The 21875-nt window shown below is 47.4% G+C and overlaps 13 protein-coding genes across 16 annotated transcripts; 8 read left to right on the top strand and 5 right to left on the bottom strand.

The window, feature by feature from the left end:
- Positions 1 to 43: 43 nt before the first annotated feature.
- Positions 44 to 1449, bottom strand: FOXG_06034 (uncharacterized protein). The gene is made up of 2 exons (XM_018384530.1): positions 540 to 1449; positions 44 to 489 (listed from the first exon to the last, which is right to left on the bottom strand). Exons 1-2 carry the CDS (start codon positions 1337 to 1339, stop codon positions 234 to 236), a joined length of 1056 nt encoding a protein of 351 aa, XP_018241636.1. The 5' UTR covers positions 1340 to 1449; the 3' UTR covers positions 44 to 233.
- Positions 1450 to 2342: 893 nt separating this feature from the next.
- FOXG_06033 (uncharacterized protein) lies at positions 2343 to 3331 on the top strand. 2 transcript variants are annotated; one of them, XM_018384529.1, is made up of 4 exons: positions 2343 to 2664; positions 2717 to 2994; positions 3043 to 3063; positions 3127 to 3317. In XM_018384529.1, exons 1-4 carry the CDS (start codon positions 2443 to 2445, stop codon positions 3176 to 3178), a joined length of 573 nt encoding a protein of 190 aa, XP_018241635.1. In that variant the 5' UTR covers positions 2343 to 2442; the 3' UTR covers positions 3179 to 3317. The 2 variants fall into 2 exon arrangements, with proteins under 2 accessions (XP_018241635.1, XP_018241634.1); XM_018384528.1 differs by having other exon boundaries at positions 3043 to 3331.
- A 414-nt stretch (positions 3332 to 3745) lies between these two features.
- Positions 3746 to 5152, top strand: FOXG_06032 (uncharacterized protein; the record flags this gene model as incomplete). The annotated part of the gene is made up of 2 exons (XM_018384527.1): positions 3746 to 4129; positions 4184 to 5152. Exons 1-2 carry the CDS (start codon positions 3776 to 3778, stop codon positions 5150 to 5152), a joined length of 1323 nt encoding a protein of 440 aa, XP_018241633.1. The 5' UTR covers positions 3746 to 3775.
- A 388-nt stretch (positions 5153 to 5540) lies between these two features.
- Positions 5541 to 8948, top strand: FOXG_06031 (uncharacterized protein). Its single transcript, XM_018384526.1, has 4 exons — positions 5541 to 5599; positions 5650 to 6000; positions 6048 to 6321; positions 6372 to 8948. Exons 1-4 carry the CDS (start codon positions 5552 to 5554, stop codon positions 6647 to 6649), a joined length of 951 nt encoding a protein of 316 aa, XP_018241632.1. The 5' UTR covers positions 5541 to 5551; the 3' UTR covers positions 6650 to 8948.
- Positions 6469 to 8948, bottom strand: FOXG_06030 (retrograde regulation protein 2). Of its 2 annotated transcripts, XM_018384525.1 has the most exons (3): positions 8616 to 8890; positions 6705 to 8552; positions 6484 to 6636 (listed from the first exon to the last, which is right to left on the bottom strand). In XM_018384525.1, exons 1-2 carry the CDS (start codon positions 8774 to 8776, stop codon positions 6842 to 6844), a joined length of 1872 nt encoding a protein of 623 aa, XP_018241631.1. In that variant the 5' UTR covers positions 8777 to 8890; the 3' UTR covers positions 6484 to 6636; positions 6705 to 6841. The 2 variants fall into 2 exon arrangements, with proteins under 2 accessions (XP_018241630.1, XP_018241631.1); XM_018384524.1 differs by having other exon boundaries at positions 6469 to 8552; positions 8616 to 8948.
- Positions 8949 to 9452: 504 nt separating this feature from the next.
- FOXG_19165 (uncharacterized protein) lies at positions 9453 to 9551 on the top strand (the record flags this gene model as incomplete). Its single annotated transcript, XM_018399355.1, has 1 exon — positions 9453 to 9551. One exon carries the CDS (start codon positions 9453 to 9455, stop codon positions 9549 to 9551), a length of 99 nt encoding a protein of 32 aa, XP_018241629.1.
- Positions 9552 to 12327: 2776 nt separating this feature from the next.
- On the bottom strand, positions 12328 to 12509 carry FOXG_19164 (uncharacterized protein; the record flags this gene model as incomplete). Its single annotated transcript, XM_018399354.1, has 2 exons — positions 12328 to 12431; positions 12482 to 12509. The coding sequence occupies 2 exons, from the start codon at positions 12507 to 12509 to the stop codon at positions 12328 to 12330; spliced, it is 132 nt and encodes a 43-aa protein (XP_018241628.1).
- An 809-nt stretch (positions 12510 to 13318) lies between these two features.
- Positions 13319 to 13683, top strand: FOXG_19163 (uncharacterized protein; the record flags this gene model as incomplete). The annotated part of the gene is made up of 2 exons (XM_018399353.1): positions 13319 to 13509; positions 13659 to 13683. The coding sequence occupies 2 exons, from the start codon at positions 13319 to 13321 to the stop codon at positions 13681 to 13683; spliced, it is 216 nt and encodes a 71-aa protein (XP_018241627.1).
- Positions 13684 to 14626: 943 nt separating this feature from the next.
- Positions 14627 to 15148, bottom strand: FOXG_06029 (uncharacterized protein; the record flags this gene model as incomplete). Its single annotated transcript, XM_018384523.1, has 1 exon — positions 14627 to 15148. The coding sequence occupies one exon, from the start codon at positions 15146 to 15148 to the stop codon at positions 14627 to 14629; it is 522 nt and encodes a 173-aa protein (XP_018241626.1).
- Positions 15149 to 15908: 760 nt separating this feature from the next.
- Positions 15909 to 17344, top strand: FOXG_06028 (homocysteine S-methyltransferase). Its single transcript, XM_018384522.1, has one exon. The coding sequence runs from the start codon at positions 15947 to 15949 to the stop codon at positions 16973 to 16975; it is 1029 nt and encodes a 342-aa protein (XP_018241625.1). The 5' UTR covers positions 15909 to 15946; the 3' UTR covers positions 16976 to 17344.
- A 257-nt stretch (positions 17345 to 17601) lies between these two features.
- FOXG_06027 (uncharacterized protein) lies at positions 17602 to 18636 on the top strand (the record flags this gene model as incomplete). The annotated part of the gene is made up of 2 exons (XM_018384521.1): positions 17602 to 17619; positions 17675 to 18636. 2 exons carry the CDS (start codon positions 17602 to 17604, stop codon positions 18623 to 18625), a joined length of 969 nt encoding a protein of 322 aa, XP_018241624.1. The 3' UTR covers positions 18626 to 18636.
- Positions 18637 to 18713: 77 nt separating this feature from the next.
- Positions 18714 to 20326, bottom strand: FOXG_06026 (uncharacterized protein). The gene is made up of 2 exons (XM_018384520.1): positions 19696 to 20326; positions 18714 to 19644 (listed from the first exon to the last, which is right to left on the bottom strand). The coding sequence occupies exons 1-2, from the start codon at positions 20154 to 20156 to the stop codon at positions 18888 to 18890; spliced, it is 1218 nt and encodes a 405-aa protein (XP_018241623.1). The 5' UTR covers positions 20157 to 20326; the 3' UTR covers positions 18714 to 18887.
- FOXG_06025 (uncharacterized protein) lies at positions 20327 to 21498 on the top strand. 2 transcript variants are annotated; one of them, XM_018384518.1, is made up of 4 exons: positions 20327 to 20604; positions 20659 to 20817; positions 20876 to 21246; positions 21296 to 21498. In XM_018384518.1, the coding sequence occupies exons 1-4, from the start codon at positions 20419 to 20421 to the stop codon at positions 21330 to 21332; spliced, it is 753 nt and encodes a 250-aa protein (XP_018241621.1). In that variant the 5' UTR covers positions 20327 to 20418; the 3' UTR covers positions 21333 to 21498. The 2 variants fall into 2 exon arrangements, with proteins under 2 accessions (XP_018241621.1, XP_018241622.1); XM_018384519.1 differs by having other exon boundaries at positions 20876 to 21498.
- Positions 21499 to 21875: the final 377 nt, after the last annotated feature.

Below are 21875 nucleotides of genomic sequence, written 5' to 3'. Positions count from 1 at the left end.
GAATTTGAAGGCCTTTCCTAATTTTGGAGGGGCTGAAGTCAGTACTCGGAGAACGGAGCGCCATATTAAGATTTATGGCGAGCAGTATGATGTTGTCTGTTCTGTATGAATCAAATTGAAAACCTTGGAGCTTCTAGAATTCTATAAAATGCGCCATATACCACAAACTCATTTAAGACACTTGTAATTCAGAACTCGGCTCTAAACTCGTTCGCAACACCGAAAAGCCAACCTCAAGCATAACCTTGCTGCTGCTGCGGGTGCTGCTGCTGCCCAACCAAAGCCGAACTGCTCTCCATTCTATAACCCTCATAGACCTTGCTTTGATTCTTCTGTGTCTTTCTCAGGCCAAGATAAGGGAAGAAGAAGCAAGGATGGAGGATAGTCACAGCGCCGATAGAAATCAACATCATTGTTGCGTCGAACACGATGAATAGTGTTTCGTTTCGGAGAACATCTACTCCAATATCTGGGACAGTTTCGGCGATACTAAGTGCTAATTAGCCAGTGTAGGGAAAGGAGTGTCAATGGAATCTTACCGGTAGGCACATCGGATGATGATACAGGTATAAGCAATACCCAGGGCATAGACAAACCTCTTGACTCTTTTTGCCTCCTTTAGCGTAGCCTCCTCTCGAGCAACAGGAACTCTCCCACGAGTTGGCATGCCGGTTGTGTACATATCAGTCGCGTTTCCCATCAACGGGTCTCGTTGTTTCATTGCCTGCTTTCGGCGCCGAGCGTAGAGAAGCATGAGCCCACCACAGCACAACATGTTGGCAACTTGAAAGGCGACACCACCAATAACAAGAGCCTCACCAAGTTTCTGTGTCGTCTCTGATCCCTTGCCCATACTTTGCATAGCTGTGAGGCCACCTCCGATAATTTGGATGAAAATCGAGATAAAGTCTGTACCGACAAAAACTAGAGGATAAAGTCTGGGCTTGAGAAGAGACCATCTTGCCCCGTACCAAACAACGAGATGCTTGAACGTCACTGATATAGCAGCAGCGACGAGAGTAGGAGCTAGTAAGAGTGTAAGGTACTGCACGATGAAGACGTTCTGCTGCCATGGATTTCTTCCCAGCCCGAAGCGTCCAACATGGCCCGCGACTTCAAAGACTGTTCCGATGCCCAACCATATCATGTACGACCACGTCTTAGCCCGGAACCCCTGGAATATCTGTGCGAGGAAGAGGAGTGCAAAAGCGATCGCGAAGAACCCTGAAGCTGGTTCAGAGAGATAGTCTTGGTAGATGGTGTATTCGACAGGGCAACGATCCGAAACTTTATCGCAGTTGTCGTAGTTTGGTGTCCATGTTTCGTTTTTATCACCCATTGTTGCGTAGATGTTAGATTAGGTCTCTGTGAGTACTGAGTAGTGAGAGATGGGTTAGAGTGTATTTAGAATCGGGGGACGAGCGGATTATATGCAAGTAAGGCCACATCAAGACATTCATTAAACACAGCTCTTCGTAATCAATAGGACTATGTGACAACCCATCTGCAAGACACGGCCACTAAGGCATTCTTCTCCCAGCCACTCCATCGTAGCTCGCAGATACAACCAAATTCGTTTAGATATGGGGGACTGACAGATAACCGACCAACAAGCACCTATCAAATCAACATTCCACGTGTATGAGCCCCATCTAGTCGTCAGCTTCGGGGAAAATAATGTGCTGAGATTTGCATAAACATAAGCATAAGCGCTTAGTGGGAGGATGTACTTGGAATTTCAGCCTTAAGCACAGCCTCTTACATCCATACAGAGCTGAGTTGTCGTAGATCCTTGTAGCGCCGTATAATCCCTTTTTGGTCAATAATACGAGCTTTCAGTGATATTTAAATTGCATTGGGTTTAAAATGCGATCGGTTTCACAAGGACCTTGAAATCATGAACATCTTAAATTTTCGCACTTGAAGTCTGAACTACATGAACAACAGCCAAGATCTCACAGTAACCTGGGCATTTTATTGTTCTCTTCTAAATTCCATTGGTTCAATGTATTGAATTTGGATTCTAGTATGCTAAATCGTAGTTGTGGATCTATTCGAGCAGCTACCACAAGAAAAGCAGTCCTCCAAACAAACTCTAGTTGCGAATATCTTCAATTCACTCATGATCAAATTCTCAAAGATTCTTGGCACTCGACTCCCGAATAAGGTCATTACGCGAGCAGTCGCTTGGGCCTTTTGTTCAAGACGCGGCATGATTGAAGCCCAGGCACCGCCAATTTCCAGTGGCAGTGCAAAAGGAATTAGTGACGAGAGCCAAGGCCAAAAGATGGAGTTTCAACCCTTGGCCTAGCGTCATGTTGATCAACATCCCCTGCCCAGCCAAGACCACAGCCATAAAACATTAGATTACGCGGCGGCGCCCAAAAAACCACCTGATCCTTCTCATCTGCAGCTTACCTACACATCCATACTGATTCAGCCATGTCGAGTCCAATATGCCCTATGCCACTGGGCGAAATCGTCAGGGATATGCTGGGGAAAGAGAAGGAGACGAATCCGGTTAAGAGACTTTATGATGATGCTTTTAAAGCGGATATCGGGAGGTGGATAGCTTCGTGTGCTGTTATTGGGCTTTCGGCGGGGATAATATCTAAACATCCGGGACATAATTTGCTTGCTGCATCAGCGTACAACCTTGCAGTCGTAGGTTCACTCACCTGTATATATATATATAAAGCTTGCTGACCAGACTCAGGGAGCTCTACATTTCTTTGCTTTCAAGATACCAGTCAGGCCACAAGGTCTCAGCAATCCAAGACCGCCAATATGGTATGTTTTGATTCTGGCCCTTTCAACTGTAATGTGGCTTGCCGCTCTTACCGTCATATTTGTCCTTCGGGAGGATATAGATGCGTACAACGAGTCAAGTCTCGGCAAGCGAAGGACGGGCTTTGTTGGTGACATATCTACTGGAACAGTAGCGATGCTTGACAACCTTAGCATTGCTTGTGGCTGTTTTGGCATTTGTGCATTGTAAGTGGTCCCCTTACTGGCTCTCAACTTTTATTTAACAATTTCTAGTTTGTTTTGTGTATATCAGTGGTTCGTTGTTCATTATCTTTACTCGACAAGATTCAAGAAGACTGAAATGCGAGAGGGATATAGGAAGATCAAGAAGATCGAACCTCCCAAGGATGGCCCATCAACAGCTGTTTAGAATTGATACCCGATGCCCAAATATTTACGAGCTGGCTTAACTGTTTCAATATAGACTACTTGACTTCTGCTTGCGAATGTCGATAGGCAGTTGCCATAAGGGCTGCATCTGACTTAATTTCCAGTCACTCCGACTTTGCATCATTTGCAGTGATTGCAAAGACTATAGCCAAGTGTCTCCGGTGTGTTATTTTGTCTAAGGGTCTTGATATTGGATGTAATGTCACTCAGTGCTTTGTTGCTTACAATCATTATATTGCACTTGGAATCAATTGTTAGAGCCACAACGAACTAGGTTACCAACCAAGAAGAAACCGGAAATTAATTACTTACATTATGTCACTGATAGCTTGCTGTGATAGTTAACTATCCATGTTGTGAACCGTGGCGCCGGCGGGCCTGTGTTGGTGGCCTCATGAGAGTTAAGACCAATCAATGACTGCAGCACAATTATCAACGGAGTTTTTTGTGATCGGGAGAGCCTTACCGCTGCGTTATATGGTATGGTATGGTCTTTATGCTGGAGGCCGACCTCGTTGTTGGCAAACACCAATGGTTACTGTCACTTCTGCCTGTTGCTTGTTGGTCCAGCCGGTGAATGGGCAAAAACTGTAACACAGGAAATAGGCCTCCGGACATATGCAAGATGAGAGTCTTCTTTAACGGTATAAATCCCTTTGCTTTTGGTAGGAAATCACTCTCAATTCTACTCAAACTGTCGTTAATCAGTAGCGAATCTCCAGCCTCCAACATGTCCTCCGACGCTGACGCATCAAGCTCTAGCCCTGGCGAACATGCTACCTCTGTGCAAGGTGATCAAGCAAAGACACAACCAACCATGAAAGCCGGCACTGAAGTTCCAGAGCCTGAGAGATTTGCTCAAGAAACTATCCGCGATTATCTCTTGGAGAACGTCGAGGAGTTTCACCGTCTCCATGAGTTGAGAAGAAAGGTATGTCTGTGACAAAGATACTGAGCAAGGAGAATTGTTTAATGGGAAAGACAGGGCTGGGAGACAAGTGGAGGTGACACTCACTTCAAGAAACAACGAGCAGCCGCAGATAGATGCAACGCGAACAGTACCCAGTTCTTCTACACCGTGATAAAGACGATCGCAAAAGACCTCGGTAAGGCAACTGGTGCTCTCAACCTGTCTAGGGTCGAACAGCCGGCTTTGCTGGACATGTGTGTAGCCCCAGGTGGCTTCGTTGACGTAGCCTTGACCAAGACACCTGGTAGTCACATCAGAGCCATGAGTTTACCCGTTGAGCAAGGTGGACACGACGTCAAGATGCTCGATGCACAAGTGAACGTGGAGTTTCGCGATATCACAACGCTGGCAGCCGATATGGGTGTCACCAAAGACGATGTTCCGTTGAACTTTCCAGGACCATATGACTTCCTATTCGAAAAGGTCTTGGGCGATAATGAGAAGTTTGATCTCGTCTTCTGTGATGGTCATGTCCTGCGTACTCACCCCCGTGCAGAATGGCGAGAGCCCCGAGAAGCGACTCGTCTAGCTCTTACACAGACCGCCCTCGGCCTCGAACATCTGAACAACTGCGGTACAATGGTGATCTTGATGCACAAGCTCGACAGTTGGCGAAGCTTCGACTTGATCCACCAGTTCAGCAAAATGGCAACCGTCAAACTGTACAAGCACTACAGGCACCACAAGATCAGATCTTCGTTTTACCTTGTCGCAAAGAATATCCAAGTTGACAGTGCATTTGCGAAGGAGATGGTTGCGATGTGGAAGCAGAGATACAAGATTGCAACGTTTGGTAATGATGAAGAGTACGCTGAGATGCATCGAGTCACTAGAGAGACTGCGCTGGTAGAGCCTCAGAAGTTTGGGGAGAAGTATGTTGCTATGGGAAAGAAGATTTGGAAGACTCAGGCTGATGGGCTGGAGAATGCGCCCTTTTTGAAGAAACACACGAAGGAGCAGGGCAAGCGCAGGGCAAAGGAATGAGGTGACGATGAGAGATGGGGGTAATATGGGAAACATATTATGTAAATCGATCAGTAAGACCTCGATCTTTTGAGCCGTCATCGGAAGTGTCATAGAAGAGGCTTCATGCCAGGACAAGTAGAGGCTCTCGTTGCAGTTCCGGCTGCATGTGCAAGCAAGGGTGCTAAACAAGACTACCATAACAGTACGACCAGATAAGATAATCTAATAAATGACCAAAGATCTCGGATCCTCAGGATGATCAGTAGCTGACTAGTCCTGCGTCTCTAACACCAGAGGCAAAGATCAGCAAAACGACTCCGAGTTCGCCCTCGTAGAGCTTTCAGCGCAGTTATTTAAACACAACTATCATCCTCATACATCTATTAAATCAAATATCATTTCTATTGTATAATTAAAATGGCCGAATATAGACATTATGCAACACCCCATCCCGAATGGGTCGATGTACGCTAAGTCATGCGTAAACTTCATGATATTGTTACTAACCCCATCAGTTCCCAAACAATCTCCCCCCAGGCACAAAACCAATCTTGGGCATGACCAGAGACCATGATCCGATTATTCCACAGGAAGGTCTCAATATTTACGAAATATATGTCCCTGTGCGCGATAATACGCCTATTACACTGCGCATCTACCGTCAAGCTGCTAACCACCATACGCTTCCTCTATTTCTCTACATGCACGGCGGTGGGTATGTCACAGGTGGTCTTGAAACAGACGATGCAACATGTCGAGTACTCGCGTTAGAGATTCCTGTCGTTGTTGCAAGTGTTGAGTATCGACTTGCTCCTGAGCATAAGTTCCCCGTTGGCTTTGAAGATACCTTCGACGTCGTCCGCTGGGTAAGGTACAGTGCTGCCAAACTACCACCCGCTAACATTCTATGCAGGCTGCATCGTCAGAGGGCCAGAGGAAACTTAATACAGACTTGTCCAAGGGCTTTATTCTCGGTGGCACGTCTGCTGGCGCCAACTTCACTGCCGGAATCTCGCACCTGGCTTGTGATGAGGGCCTCTCTCCAAGAATCACCGGTGTCGTGTTTCTCGCCGGGAGCTTCTGTCACCCAGACATGAGACCGAAGAAGTATCTGGATTGTATTCTGAGCGTTGATGAGATCAATGATGCACCTGGCCTCACGCGAAAGTCAATTGACTACTTCGCAGGTACAATACATTCTGGCAATGCTCTTCACTCAATACTGATCATGCAACAGAACTATATGGTGCTCCCCCAACAGACAAGCGACTGTCCCCTCTTCTATTCGATTCCCATGCTGGTATAGCAAAGAAAGCATACTTTGCAATCTGCGGTTGGGATCCGCGACGGGACGAAGCTATTCTTCTCGATCAACTGCTCCAAGAAGTCGGGCTGCCAACCAAGTTACACATCTACTCAGGGTTACCTCATGGCTTCTGGACGACTTGCCCTGACTTGCCTGTTTCCAAGAAGTGGCTGCAGGATCTCCTTCAGGGTGTGCACTGGTTATTATAGTAGAGGTAAGCCGAAAGTATAACGGGGATGACGGTGGGCAAAAGACGAAAAATACTCAATTTGTTCCAAATCAGCTAATCAGTACCATCATACATTCTGCCCTTCCTTTGCCTTCCAGTGTACCCTTTGACAATTCCCAAAATCAAGCCCAATATGCTTTTCCACAATTTCCGAAACAAAAATCATGATATCCTACATTTTCAGCTTCTCCATCTCCTCAGAGAGAATACCCTCCTCCACAACCTTGACCTTAACCTTCATTCCCCAAGGCTCATCATCTCCAATCCAGTTCTTCTTCTTTCCAATCTTTTCCACATTACTCGCCGCATTCTTGACAGCCTCTTTTGTTCTTGCTGGGTCATCGTGTGTCTTCTGTACCGAGATTGTGAGCAGAAGACCTTCCTTATTCTTCTTCTTGCCCAAAGTGTACGACCACTGAGAAGTGAACACCACGCGTGGCTTCGACTTGTGGATCTTACCGGCTGGGTAGAGCGCGGTGATGAGTTGTCCGACTCTGCCGAGGTATGATGCCCACCAGACTTCCTCAGGCGTGAGCATGTCACGAAGTGACTCACGGAACTCTAGCTCACGAGGAGGAAGTTCACCGTCATATCTGGACTCGAGCATCAAGGCCAACCTTGCTCGATCTTGGTGCGAAACACCATGGATCGCAGACATGTTTCCGACACTGGTTGAGTACAGCGCCGTCGTCGAGGCCGTCTCCTTACTCATGAACATGTGGAGATACATCGCATTGGCGAAGGAGTCAACAACAGGCTCGCCGAACTCCTCTGGGAACTCCTTCTTCTTAGAAGGTTTCGGGATTGCGTTCTTGAGCAATTGCTGAATGAGATGTCGCGAACCCGGGGCAAAGTAGCCTGTGGCAACCTCTAGGGGAGACTGAGCTCGAATAGATGGTGAAAGCTGGCGGAAGAGAAAGCCTTCTCTTACACCACCTTGACAAAAGTGTGCCTCTTTGATTCCTCCAGGAATTGATTCTGAAAGAACATTGACAAGGAACGCGACCGCGGGAACCTGGGATCTTCGACGATCGGAAACACGGAAAATGTCTTTCGCGGCATGAGCGACATGCTTGAGAGCCTCAGTGTCCTCAAACTGTTTGCGCTTGGCAGTGTATCCATTGATAATGGAAATGGGATAGTAGCTGCCATCCGTCTGATTCAGGTACAGGAGCAAATATCCCCACCCCCTGAAACCACCTCCGGAGAGATAAATACGGTACCCGCCTTCCTTCTCAGCCTTCTCGGTCATCTCGGCGGGGATCTGCAGATTGTTGTATGCGTCCTCGAAGTTGGCGATCATTTCCTTCTCAAAAGCCTTGACAGCTGCATCGGCTTCATCCTTCTTCTTACCGTCACGAAGATCGTGGAGCTTCTTCGTCAAAGCAGCAGCTCCATATGGGAAACTGAAGCTGCCTTTGGGACTCATGCGAACCTGACCGCCCGAGCTGAGCATCCAGGTAATCTGGGTGCTGCCACCGCCAAGGTCCATTACCAGGCCTTCCATGTCAGAGAAGCCACTGGCGATACCTAGGGCACCAATCTGACCCTCTTCCTCTTTAGGTAGAAGCTCAACTGTTAGATCAGTTTTGTCTTTGATAGCAGCCAAGAACTGCTTCGAATTGAGGGCAGCGCGGGTGGCTTCGGTCGCGATAACATGGATATTCTCCTTCTTGCACTGGAAGTCCTCGCAAATAACAACGAACCGACTCAAGACTGAAACGACAGACTCGATGACATCGTCAGGGATGGGAATCTGATCTCCAGTCTCGGGATCATATTGAGAGTCGTACAGAGAAATGGAGGCGCGATATTGGTAAACGGTAGGAAGCATACGAGCCAATGGGCTCGAAAGGTCGGAAATAGAGAGACGAATTCCATTGCTGGTGATGGCATCACTTGTCAGTTTCTTTGTTGCAGTCGATGGATTGTCTCTATTTTCTCACCTGCCCATGTCAACAACACCGACTAGCTTACCCGCATGGCCCTGCCACGGGGGATGACCGCCCTGAAGATTCGCATACGGCGGCTGCGCATCCTCATCGTCGCTGCTCTCATGGCCAAACTCGGCGATTGGGTCGATAACTTCAAAGTCGGAGAAATCCATCGCGGGCTGTCTTTGTTGTGGAGGTGAAGATGTCCGTTTGCCGTTGATGACGTTGGCAGGTGCAGAGCTCCCCGGTATTTAAGGTGGTCGGTGCCTCTATTTCAGGGAGCTTCCCGTCCTCAGAAGGGAAGCTAACGCCCTGCGGCGGGTTTCAGCTGTGATGGGATTGCCCTGACGTACGCCAACCTTAAATGAGCTTGTCCGGAAATCGAACCAGTTACGGTTGAGCAGCGACGCCAATAGCAGCACAAGCTACGTGATTGAATCAAGTCATTGGCCAGGGTAGAGATAAGCACGAGATCGAAGACCTTATCTTGACGGATTGAGATCTCGACTGTCATTCAATCTAACTTCTCTATAAACGGTGAGGCAACAAGGTTAATAGGCGCAAGAATAAGCCTCAAATCGACAATTTACTTCAATTGCCAACTAGGAACAAGATCAATTGCTGAAAAGCAGCAGTGAACTATCACCATCTACAACAGGTCCATCCATCTCCATTCCCAGCCCGTAAAGGTCAGAAAGGCTTATGGTATTTATCCTACGTCACAAAATATTTAGGTAAGTTTATCCTAAACTTAGGATTTCCTTTGACTAGTTTATTGAAACCCCTGATTACCGTGGGTTCCAGTCCTTTTGTTCCCCAAGGGCAGCAAAACCTCAAATGCAATGCACCATGAAGAGCGTTCAGCTGTTCCTTCAAAAGCGTTATCTTATGAATGTCGACGGAGGCGCCGAGCTGTTTCAACAACGTATCTATGTTTGCATATCGTAGAGGGCTCATGCCTTGCAGCAAGCGCTTTGACGACATCGTCAGTGTAGGTCATGAACGATTCGAGGCAGCTGCGGATGACAAGCAGAATACGACGAAAGTCGGCAGAGGATACCGACGTGTCGTCGGTAGTGAGCGCTTGTTGATGCGAGGATTTTGGAGTGCATTCGCTAGACAGTCGAGAGTACCGAACGAGAGCCTTCACCTGGTCCAAAACCACCTCTGAGTGAAACTCGGCTGATGTAATTTCATCGAGGCAGGCTCTCGAGACAAACCGAAGGGCGTGGCGTGGGAGCTGATCTCCCTTGTCTTGTCCTGGGTCTTGTTGTCGACGACTGTGCATAGAGCTGTATGCACGGTAGAAACAAGGGCCGGAGTTAGCTGCCTTAAGACAGGATCGATGTTCTGAAAGGGAAATGGGTCAATAATAGTCAATTGTTGGTGTTTACAACAGATCATACTGTGGCTTCTTGAACGAGTTAGATTGCTACTTCATCGGCGATTGATGTGACAAATTCGAAGAATGCATTCTCACCAGAAGTTTGTGTCTCGATAGTATCCTTCTGGCCTGGTCAGTCCAACTCGTATAGCATGGGTTTAATCTCCCAGGCTTCTCAAATCTCATCTTGAATGTTTCCCATATGAGGTGGATCTTGTTCTGTAGGTTCTCTGGCCGTCATTCAAACCTCAACTTGAATGTTTCCCAAATGAGGTGGCATTTTCCCACAGTTTCTCCAGCCCATAAGACAGTCAGTAAGCAGTGCTAATCTTCATCAACTCGTCCCCGTGTTGGACCACGACTCGTCACGGTTGCGAGGGGCGACAACATATGGTCCTTCCTTCTGGAATCCTGAGATATGTCAGTTGCGGTTCATCTGTGCCACTGACACAATTGCTTCCTCGAGGAGAGGGGTCCAATACGCAAAGTGAATGCGTGATCCTTTCCCATAGGATAGTGTTGTTTTTCTTCTCTGTAGCCGAAGAGTTGCCAGATGTTGTGGCAGTCCACCAGCTGGAGGTGGTGCCTGGTCCAGAACAAGGGGTATGCCTGAGAGTCGTAATTCTCAACACTTAAAGCGTGGAGGGATTTGTTGATTATCTGTGCCCTGTTGGTCCTGTTGTTGGGTCGATGTGCTTGGCTCTCTGTTACTTGTTCGCGTGGGTAGTGATACTCCCAGAACTCAGGATAAAAGAACGCTTGTTCTGCTGGGATTCGACGACGATAAAGACGTCCACGATCAAATTGTCATCCCACGAAGTAATTCGCTTGATTGAGAAAGTGTTTTTAGGTTGGATTGAAGACGCACATGGCGCCTGAGCCGCGGCCATGGACACATCGAGCGGTCTGCCGTTGTATCTTCACCTTGGGCTGAATCGTCTTCCCGTTCGCGAGAGAACTTGCCGGGCTGCCTTCCAAACCTGATACCGACTTCAATATACTCCTTGGCAACCCTGACGTCTTTGATAAGCTCATCCCCAGCTGGGAGATTAGGATACAATCCTAAGTCTAGTTTGTCAGTAGTGCAGGCATATACGTTTATTGTAGTCAGGTTTCATTCGACTTAGCTGAGAGTATATACGTCTATCAAAAAGCTCTGTCTTGATTATTTATATATAAGAATATCTCAAGGCAAAGAGAGCTAGTAATTAATTATGAAGAAGGAGAAGGATGAAGGTTTCAAAGGCAGGAGAGTAGTAACATATTTATACCTGAAAGCACCAGGCTGAAGTGCATTGCAAACACACTGCATACCACAAAATTTGAACCATGAAAACTCCAACATTTGAGAAAAAAACAATCAACAATTAAAGCTCACTCAAAGATACAAATTACTCAGAGCCCGTCTGGTGTCTACTTATCTTTATGTGTGTCTAAGAATTACCCAGCGTGCAGCTATGTTTGCTCCCATCGGCAGAAATGGCTTCTTGTTGCAGCTTGTTTGGTATGCATAATAAAACAATTTGTTTCGTTTGAACAATAGATAAAATTATTGATATGGATCAATATTGAGCAAGCATCATGCAAGGTCACTTGATTTGACTGTGATTCACTGTCATCAGGTGTCGGGCATCATGAAGGTATAAACATGCTCGGACTACCTCGTTTGCTGTTTGGAATTTTCCTTCCTCCTCATTATCATTTACTCCTTCTTCAACTCAAATAGATTTTTGTGACGGCAAGCAAGAGAGAAACTTGTCAAACAGTGTCAGTGATTGATCTGAGGTCGTTTTCAAGTCACCTACTTCAGTCATGACAACCAACCCGTGGCCCATGAGCTCGTTGCTTCTCATGATTCAGTTCAACTTTTGTTTAGAGAGTCTATACCTCTTTCTATTTTTTTGTTCTTGTTCAACTTACTCCACCTTCTGGATTCCCATCTCTCTCCTTTCTATCGACGATTCGCAGACATCGCCAACTTCTTGTCATTCTTCACAAACAAGTCAGCATCTGCTCGTTGGTGCGCCTGTACAACGTGCATTCTAATAATGTTTATATGGAGTTTTCTAAATTTGTAGTCAGAGCCCGACATCATCGGCGTGAAGTGCATAATGGCTAAAGACACGAGCGGCAATATCAATGCCATTATCACTCGCATGCAAGCGCTATCGACCAAAACGCAGACTTTGGAAAGAGGGTCGAAGACTGGCCCGCATCTCTTCACCGATTTCATGGAGAGTGGCTAAGGCGTCGTTGTGCCTCGAGGGAGTCTGGATTGTCGACACAACGTGACGTCGACATGGCAGATACTGCACATGGTCCTGAAGACGGAGATGACGACTACCCAATGCGACCATAGATACCGACGAGGAAGACGAAGACGATGAAGATGTTGAAGGGTTCGATGAAGACAACATCGTTGCTTACCTGAACACCCTTCACGGCTGTCATAGTAAGTTCATCTCATGGCACCAAGCTTAACTCAGCGACTAACTGAGAGTTTGTGATAGATCGCCAAACATGTTGCGCCGCACATAGGCAACATGCTGGCCCATTCAAGGTCATGATACTGCGGGGTCCCCTAGGGCTCGGCAAGACCCTGGTAGCGCTCGCGGTGGCTGCTTTGTCCTGGGAGCCTGGAGATGTCTCCTCACTCATCGTTGCACCTCTTTCATGTTATAACCAGTGTGGATGGTTGAGATTGATGCTTTCTTTGATGGAGTAAGACTGGCCGCAAGTTGGACAAATATCTGGCAAGGGTATCGATCATTGTCATGAAAAGTGTGAGACACGGCTATCAGCCTGCTATTTGCCTTCTAGGAGAATCTGATTCCCCTTTCGACCTGCGGAAATACCGGGTCGCGATTACATCCTATTCATATCTTACTGCGGAGGTGAACCGTGCCGCAAGGTTCCAGGATACCATCAAAGACTACAATGTGGTGCTGGCGACCCTCTTCCCAAAGAGACCGAGTTGTTCCTCAGTTCTGGCAGCCTGGGGTCAGAGCCATGGAAGCCGATCGGAAAATGCATGGTCCTCGACGAGGCTCATGTTATCAAGAACCGCAACATCCGCACATTTGCTGCCGTCACTGCACTCCGCGAGCAATTCGAAGGTTATCTAACCTTAACAGGAACGCCTTTAGACAACATATGGGAGGACGGTTATGCCCTGCTGAGTCTACTGAAGGGGCACCCTATTACCAGCTTCAAAATATTCCAGAAGATCTTAAAGAAAGTTAGGGGAAAGCCCCTCAACATCCCATGTGGAAGTACATGATCCGCCACATCCAGATACTCGACGCAGCCAGCTTCTTGAAACCAATATCCAATGTCACTTTCCGCCCAGGACTGCATTGTGCGACACTTCGCTCTCAACTCGGACGACAGACAAAAGGCCAATCACGCTTTCATGGATTACAAGCAACTCATCTTGTCGAGGAGGAGAAGCAAGAAATCACGAAGCAAGAAGGCGTGTGGCAAGGCCCCTTCGACGCAACAAGAAAGACGATGCTGCAGGTTGTACGCACCTCATCGAAGCTCAACAATACGCATATCATCCTATGTTGGTGCAGCTTAAGGTTGCCCACAAAGGTCTCACGGAGTACATGAGACAGGAGGACATCGACGACGCTCCTCCTGGCGACACTGACGCCCAAGCTCTCGCGCAGGTTTCTGAGCCGTGTCAGCTGCTAGAGCAGGGGCGTAACTCACTTTCGCGACGTGTTAAGGTGGTACTTGATACCATATGACAGCATTTTGATGGTGAGGTGGTGTTGGAATTGTCGTGTTGGCCACTGTATGTATCGTGATCAACCGGATGATAACTTTCGTGAGTGCAATTGCCACGATGTCCAGGAACCAAACGCTTTCATCAGCAATAATGATTGAGTCGTCTAGACGCACATCAAGAAGGTAACCCAAGCTGCGCCGTCGCCTGCCCTGCCTGCCAGTCGGGGTACTGATGGTCCAAGACTTAACTTGCAGTTTGCAAGTGTTGGCATCTGATGTGGACGATGGTGGAGGAAATCATGGGAGGAGCAAGCAGCTGGACGAGTCCATCGACGAGGAGAACAGAATCCAATCTTCATTTATGACCTCAGAGCTCAGGACTGTGCCTTTGAGAAGTACAAGATGGAGGTACAAGGCAAGAAGAACAAGATCAACGCCTGTATCCTTTCTGCCATCACTAGAGATCGAAGCCTCATCAATGTGGCACTTTACTGCTTGGACTAGAGCAAGTGGCGGACTATGAGCGAGGGTCTGGGTGAGCCATAAAGCTCATAAGAAGCTTGCTATCAATATGATACGATTCCGCGGGACAAAGGATAATAGTGGTCAAGTTTTAGTATCTTATCCTAAGGAAGGCCTAATTATGACAACTTTCTCAAAGGTTAGCGAATTTCATCTCACATTATGATCCTGATTTGACCATGCCGTCGTAATTATCTACAGAATTGTATTTAGAGCATAGTCACTCATAGCCTTCAGTTCGACTTTTCATGAGGCATTGCTTCGTCGTCCGGCTTGCGAGTTCGTTCATTTTATTTACCGTATAGCTTATATACACCTTTACTTACCTGTAATGGACTCAAAGAAGTGAGAGAGAACCTGTAGCGACCTGCGCCATGAGGCCCCTCTATCGTCTAGGTGACCCAAGCCTAGACCAGCAATGCTTCTCTACCCAGTCAAACATCTTGTCATGGAAACCCTCATGCTCCTCAACAACAGGTGACGCATCAGCATAAGGATCCTCCTCCACAACTTGAGCGATCCTCTCCGTCGTACCAGGAGGAACAACTTCCTGCAGCTCCAGATCCCAGAGCACACTAACGACCCATCGTTGACAAAACCCACCTGGAATTCTTCTAGCAGAAGCATTTACCTTTCGTGCATGTCGCGCTGAGATTTCAGCGACGTAATACCAGTGGTCGACGTCCCAGCTTTTTAGTCGCCCACTTTCGATCACAACTTCCCAGGGCCTGCGTTTCGTGGGACCACCCAAGGAATGGTAACATGTTGCGTACTCGGCGTCTCGATCGGTGAGCATGAGAATCCAGTGGCTGGGACAACCTTCCATAGGCTCTATGCAAACGCCGATGGTTAGCTGTAGAACGTCGGAATAAGATCCGCGACGGCCAGAGAGTCTTCGGAGAGACATTTCCTGTTTTGTGTCATAGGGGGAATGAAGCTCGGTCGACGAGTGTATGGTTGGTGGGTAATATCGTCGATCGGATGAGATTGATCTGAGGATGACGAGAGACAAGAAGTGCAGTGAATGAGGGTTCAGTTTAAATATTCCTGTAGTTGTTTGACAGATTTTCTTTATCTTGAACAATGATAATGCATCCTCGAACACTCGAGATCACTGAACAGATGACGTTGTCGAGCCTTGTTCCTTGTCCCTGCACTCATTTTGAATCTGAACACTCACCAAATACTTACTAGCAACTTGTCTCTGGTTTGTATATCATTACTTGTGTTTCATTACTTTGCAGCAAACACAGAGGCCCGGAAAGGGCTTGGACATATAGTGGCGATGTCCTCGAAATACAGCATTTTAGGTACAGTGCCCATTATCTCGGCATGGTTGTCTTCAGCGACTGATCACTGGACTTCCTTTGCCCTTTTTTTATCGTTCCGATAATACAGATGACTTGAGGGGTGGTCAAATGAAACTTCATTTCAGCATCGCCAGATTGTGTCTGTGATCAAGCCTCGCGAGAATTACTTGACAGCAGTGTTGTGTTGCACAAACTCACCGGTCAGATCATTTACATGAAGCGACATCAAATAGCCTTTATTTTGCAATAATAAGCAATTTTCTTTGACTAAATGATGTTATTCCCGACTAAGCACTCGTGCTCAATAAAGGGCGTCTTGACAATCCACTAGTTTTCTCTTTTCTTTAGACAGAGTGGGCACAAACTCAATCTCAACCACAACAACCAACATAAAAATGTCGTCCAAAATTCTCATTCTTGACGGTGGTCTCGGTACCTCTCTCGAGTCCAAGTACTCTATCACTTTCTCCCGTTCAACGCCGCTCTGGTCGTCTCATTTGCTTGTTTCTGACCAATCCACCCTCCAATCATGTCAGAGCGATTTCGGAGCTGTCCCAGTTGACGTGCTCCTCACGGCGACATATCAGGTTTCCCTTCATGGTTTCGCCGACACTCGCACTGATGATTTCCCTGAGGGAATTCCTCGTGAAACTGTTCCGCGGTTTTTGGATGATGCTGTCAGCATCGCTCAGCGTGCTGTGGGGGATAAGGGTTGTGTCGCTCTGAGCATTGGGCCTTATGGAGCTTGCATGATTCCAGGTCAGGAGTATAGCGGGAAATACGATGCTGAGCACGACTCCCTGGCTGATTTGGAGGCATGGCACCGTGAGCGCTTGGGGGTCTTCGCTGAGGTTTCTGATATACAGAAGCGAGTAGGCTATGTTGCCCTTGAGACTATTCCCCGCGTTGACGAGATCATCGCCATGCGCAAAGCTCTCGCCGCCACACCAACACTATCTGATCTCCCTTACTGGACGGCATGTCTATCACCTGAGAAAGACCTCAAAATGCCAGACGGCAACTCCATCGAAGCCGCCGTGGAGGCCATGCTGGATCCTGAAGTATCAACTAAGTTGCCATGGGGTATCGGTATCAACTGCACCAAGGTCGACAAGCTTGACCAGCTACTCCAAATCTTCGAACGCACTGTAGCCAGTATGGTCGAGAAGGGCAAGATTACTGAGTGGCCCGCACTGGTGCTGTATCCTGATGGTACAAATGGAGAGGTTTACAACACAACAACACAAAAGTGGGAGATGCCAGACGGTGTTGAGACTCATAGGCGCTCATCTTGGGAACACCAACTCGAAACAGTCGTGAAGGCTACGGAGGATAGAGGGAATTGGCCTGCCATCTTGGTCGGTGGATGCTGTAGGGCTGGAAGCGAAGATATCAAGAAACTTCGCGATTGTCTCGTGAAATAGAAGCTTCCATTAATGCCAAAATCACAACGCTATGAAACAAAATTAAGACAGATTACATGTCTAACAAAACAAGATATGAAAGACGTCAACTACAAAGAGGCTACGGCAGGCAAGAAAAGGAAGGATTTCTATCCTAAGTGATAAAAGGATTTAGGTAAACTTAGGCAAATTTAGTATAGACTTAAGATGCCTCTAGATTAGCTATTTTCACCGCCCCCTAAGAAGCGGCTATGACCATCAGAGCGTCAAACGATATACATGACAGACCCTTGTGCGTGAACTGGTAGAGGCAAACAGGCACAGATAGCACAGTTCTGCATTTTCGTCTGAACTTTTGGATTCTCTTACCCCTCACTAATAATATTTGCTCCGATTTCTATTTCTTCTTCATGTTTACACCTGACCCTTTCGTTAACCCGGGTCTTCGTTCTCTTCACACGGCCGCGTCAAGCAGTGCGAAATATCTCATTTGGTAAGTCTAGTCTTCTCCAATCGTACGAAGTCTTATCTCCCTTTTTCGTTCTCAGTATCTGACATTTATCACAAACGTATAGGCCCGTCATTTTGCAGAAAAGAGAAGACATGAACCCTAAACTCCGCACCTGAAAAGCATCAAAACGGTAAACATGGATCTCCATCACAGCGTAAGTGCTCTCGACTATCTTAATCCGATGAGACTTCTCTAATATTATGATGTAGCTGCCTCGGAAGAGATCCAAGTCCTTCCATGCTACTTCTCGGGACATCGCCCTGTTCGCTCATCCAGTGCATGCGGAAACTGTCCCCATGGATATCGATCGCCCAGAACATGCAACTCAAGATTCTGCTACTTTAGTGGATTCTCCTGGCGTTACTGTAGCAAACTCGGGTATTCTACATCATGAGGAGAGCCACATCTCGCCCGAGGAACGCAGGTTCGAAGCATACACTCGTTCGATCGTGCCGGCTCCAAACACCCAAGACACTGCCACAAATGACTTATTCGCTTACCACATGCCTAAGTTGTACGATGTTTCTTTTTTTTATTATGTAAAGGGAATGGAAAAGGGCACGAACCAGTCCGCCTTTGCTCGAACTGCATCGAAAACGCTTTTTGTGTTCATTTGCAGCGAGTCCGTTGAAGAATTATCACTTTATTGTGCCACTTACTTCTCCCTCAACAAATCACAGATGCCCCAACTTTGCGCGAGAGCTGTTATGCTCTTGGAAGAAGCCAGATACTTCAAAGAAAGTGCGCTCAACAGTTGGGAGATGATGGAGTATGCTCATGGTGGCACCACCTCCGTGGAATTCCATGTGTACTTCTACGTGAGGGAGCTGGTTGAACTCACGGACAAGATGAAACTTGAGATACAAATGTATCTTCCCTGGAGAGACTTCATCACGCTTGCAGAGGTAATGGCTCCTTTGCGAAATGCTGGCTTCGAACTGTCGGTCACTTTTAACGAGGAGCAGTGGGCGGAGATACCTTCGCAGTATCGAGACTTCCACAAGGCGCTGACCATCAAGGCCATCACTGGGGCTGAGCTGGACGCCGCCAATCTTCGTTTCCAGCAAGACATGCCACAGTTTATTGCGGATGACTTGACTGCTCATGGTACCCATGGATTTCGTCCCAACAAAAGGCGATGGCATTCTTCCCTTGCCTAATACATCCTAAGGGTATCATAAAATATCCTAGGTACATCATAAGTCTATCGTCAGGATATCGGCTCGCGACCGGGGGAATGATTTGGGCGGCATACGAGTGCTTTGCATGGCGAGTCTGGCAGAGTAGTTACAAGGAAATTTTACCTGCCATTTCAGATGCAATAAAAAAAGCTACTTCAGTTAACTCCATGCTATGATGCTATTCATGTATCCGAATCTCTGTGACTTGCTTTGTATCCAACCTCAACTACCCAAGCTTCGTTCACGGCCAGTATCCCAACTTACTGATATCAGCACTTAACTCTCGTCCCTGCATCATCTCAGCCATAACCTTTGCCGTTCCCAATGACAAGCTGATCCCCCATGGCCCGTGTCCTGTCGCTACATAGACACCACCATCGCTCCCTTTCCGTGTCCTGTAGCCTTGCCGTAGATCTACATCCTCTATCCGCGTGATATAGGGTGTTCCTCGTTCTGAAACAGGCCTAAAGCATAAGCCTGTCCGTAAAACCTCCAATTCATCACCATCGGTTCTAATAATTTGCTTTGCCAGATTCTTCAACTTCTCAAGTGGCGCATCCATGGGCTTCGCACTTGTTGCTAACGGTGGTAGTCGGAGAGATGCGTTCACGCCACCGAGCCAGATATGTCCATTTGGTCGAGCATAAATCTCAGGTGAGAAGTCGTCCATGCTTGTATATACAGAGTGGTACGTATCCCCGATATCTGTGGGATTGCGTACAACGAGTGAGTGCCCTGCGAGCGGTACGACGGGTATGTTGATAGATGATCCGGGAAACATGGACTCCAAAACACTCGGGGTCCATGCCCCAGTACAGACAAGTATTCGCGTAGCTGGGATATGTGTCTCTGAGGAGCAGTCTGTGTAACCAATACGGACATATGATAACTCATCATGGCAGTCGGCGCCTACATTTAGAACAACGGCAGGGTTATGTATCCGTACACCCGCTGCTCGACACCTTTCCAGGAGAAACTGACATAGTTTTAGAGGGTCTCTATGAACATGATTTGTTAGAACATATCGGTCCCAAATGACAGTGACTTACAGAACAGCTGTCCCTTCACCATTATCAACCAAGCTGAGAGCATCACCCTTGATACGCCTCAACCAAGGCGGGCTATTCCTGTCTTTTACCTCTCCTCTCTCTTCTATCACATCCGCACGACTTCCTCCCTCACGTAGCCAATCCTGACCTGTCGAACCCTTGGGTCTCCTTCTCGGTAGCTCATAGTTCACAGTCACCGAGTTGGCATACAGCCATTTCTCCCTCCCATTAAACTGCTTTGCCAATTTCTCATGCTCATCAAAACTCAGTGGTCCCAAAGACGCAAGATCTTCATGGAACCAGTCCCTCGCGAGGAATCCACCAGCGAAGCCAGATGCCGAGGCGAATAGCGTTGCCGACGAGTCAACAAGGTGGATGCTTGAGCCCGGTTGATGCTCCGAGAGGTAATAAGCTGTCGCGATGCCGATTATGCCACCTCCAACAATCACCGTCGAGGCCATTGGGATCAAGTATTAAGATTAGAGATCTATTGTATAATTGATAAAACGGAACAAGATCTCAGCTGATGCAGGCGGGCTATTACCAAGAAAGAACCGATGACGTGAGTGACAACGATACAGGGTAGACTGGATTGAAGCTCCAAAATTGACCCCACCATCACTCATCACCAAGAACCCCCACTCTCTGGAGCTTCAAAAAGGTGCCAAGTTACAGGTACTCACCGAACACTAACAATATCAGTCACACAGCAGATTCCTCAACATGAGCTCCAAAGTATTCATTATCACTGGTGCCAGTAAGGGCATTGGCGCTGCCATTACCCGTTACCTGCTTAACCAATCCCACAAGGTCGTTATTACGGCTCGATCATCTGAACCATTGGAGGGGTTGAAGAAATCGCATCCTGAACAGGTCCAATTCATTGCTGGAGATATTGTCGAACCTCAGGTGTGACACAATCAAAAACTTTTGTGAGTTACGAGACTGATATAGGCTGTCTAGCTGTCTTCAAAGCTGGTTGACCTTGCTGTATCCTCGTTCGGCAAGGTTGATGGTCTGGTTATCAATCATGGCATGTTGGCGCCCAAGAAGTTTGCAGACACCACACTTGAAGAGTGGAGGAAGATTTATGACATCAACGTCTTCAGCGGTATTGCCTTGGTAAGGAGATCCTAATTCAGGCCTTCTACGAGTTCTTGAACAATACTGACAAAACTAGGCGCAAGCTGCGATCACAGAGTTACGCAAGTCCAAAGGCTGCATTGTCTGGGTGTCGTCAGGAGCAGCAGCTAAGCAATATGCTGCCTGGTCAAGTTACGGTTCATCAAAGGCTGTCTACAATTCTGTCTCGGCTCACATTGCGCTCGAAGAGCCTGACATCACAAGTGTCGCCATTGCACCAGGTCGAGTTGACACTGAGATGCAAGGCGTGCTGAGATCGGAAGGCCAATCGTCCATGAACAAGGCGCAATACGATTCCTTCGTTGAAGCCAAAGAAAAGGGCATCTTGCTCAAGCCCGAACAGCCAGGAAATGTTATGGCCAAGTTTGTCGCAGACCCGCTCAAAGAGCTGAGCGGCAAATTCTTCTCGTACGTCTTACACAACATACTATGACATCAAAGGCTAACGACTGTGCAGATGGAACTCACCAGAGGTCGAGGCATACCAAGAATAGGATCAAGCTTGGGGATGTTGGAAACAAGAACCTGGATATCTCAAGCAATGTTAGCTTTATGTCTTTGCAGATGGTGTAAATAGGTAAAAGATAGAAAGACAAATGCAAGTCAGTCGAAAGATGAAAAGCTCTTAGTTTGCTCCACATGGACATTCGGATTTAGCATGGAATGTAAGTTTCTTCATCATAGCATTTGATGTTGCGAGTAATAAGAAATAAAAGTTTGTTCTTACCTGATGCTGATTTGTCGCATGCAACCGAGTCCAAAGACGTGATGTTCGAAGCAGCTGCCTTGTCGCATGTTAGTTCCACGTTCCAACATGTTGTCCAAAGCAAGCGTGCAGTCGAATGCGCTCAGGCTATCGTTTTTATCCGTCATGAGAGTCGGTATTTGATAGTACCAGATAGCAAAGTGCATCACGGCGTATCGGAGGGGTTGTAAAGATGCTGAAGGGAGTCTTACAGCATGGATCAGAGAGTGCAGCCTAAACTTTGACCTGGTTAGCCCTTGTTCGGGTTGGATGGTTCAAACTTTGAAACAAA

This window comes from Fusarium oxysporum, chromosome 2, assembly GCF_000149955.1.
Source record: "Fusarium oxysporum f. sp. lycopersici 4287 chromosome 2, whole genome shotgun sequence".
NCBI classification, from domain to species: Eukaryota; Fungi; Ascomycota; class Sordariomycetes; order Hypocreales; family Nectriaceae; genus Fusarium; species Fusarium oxysporum.
Note: the sequence above shows the minus strand (reverse complement) of the source record. Positions and strands in the feature narration are given on the sequence as shown.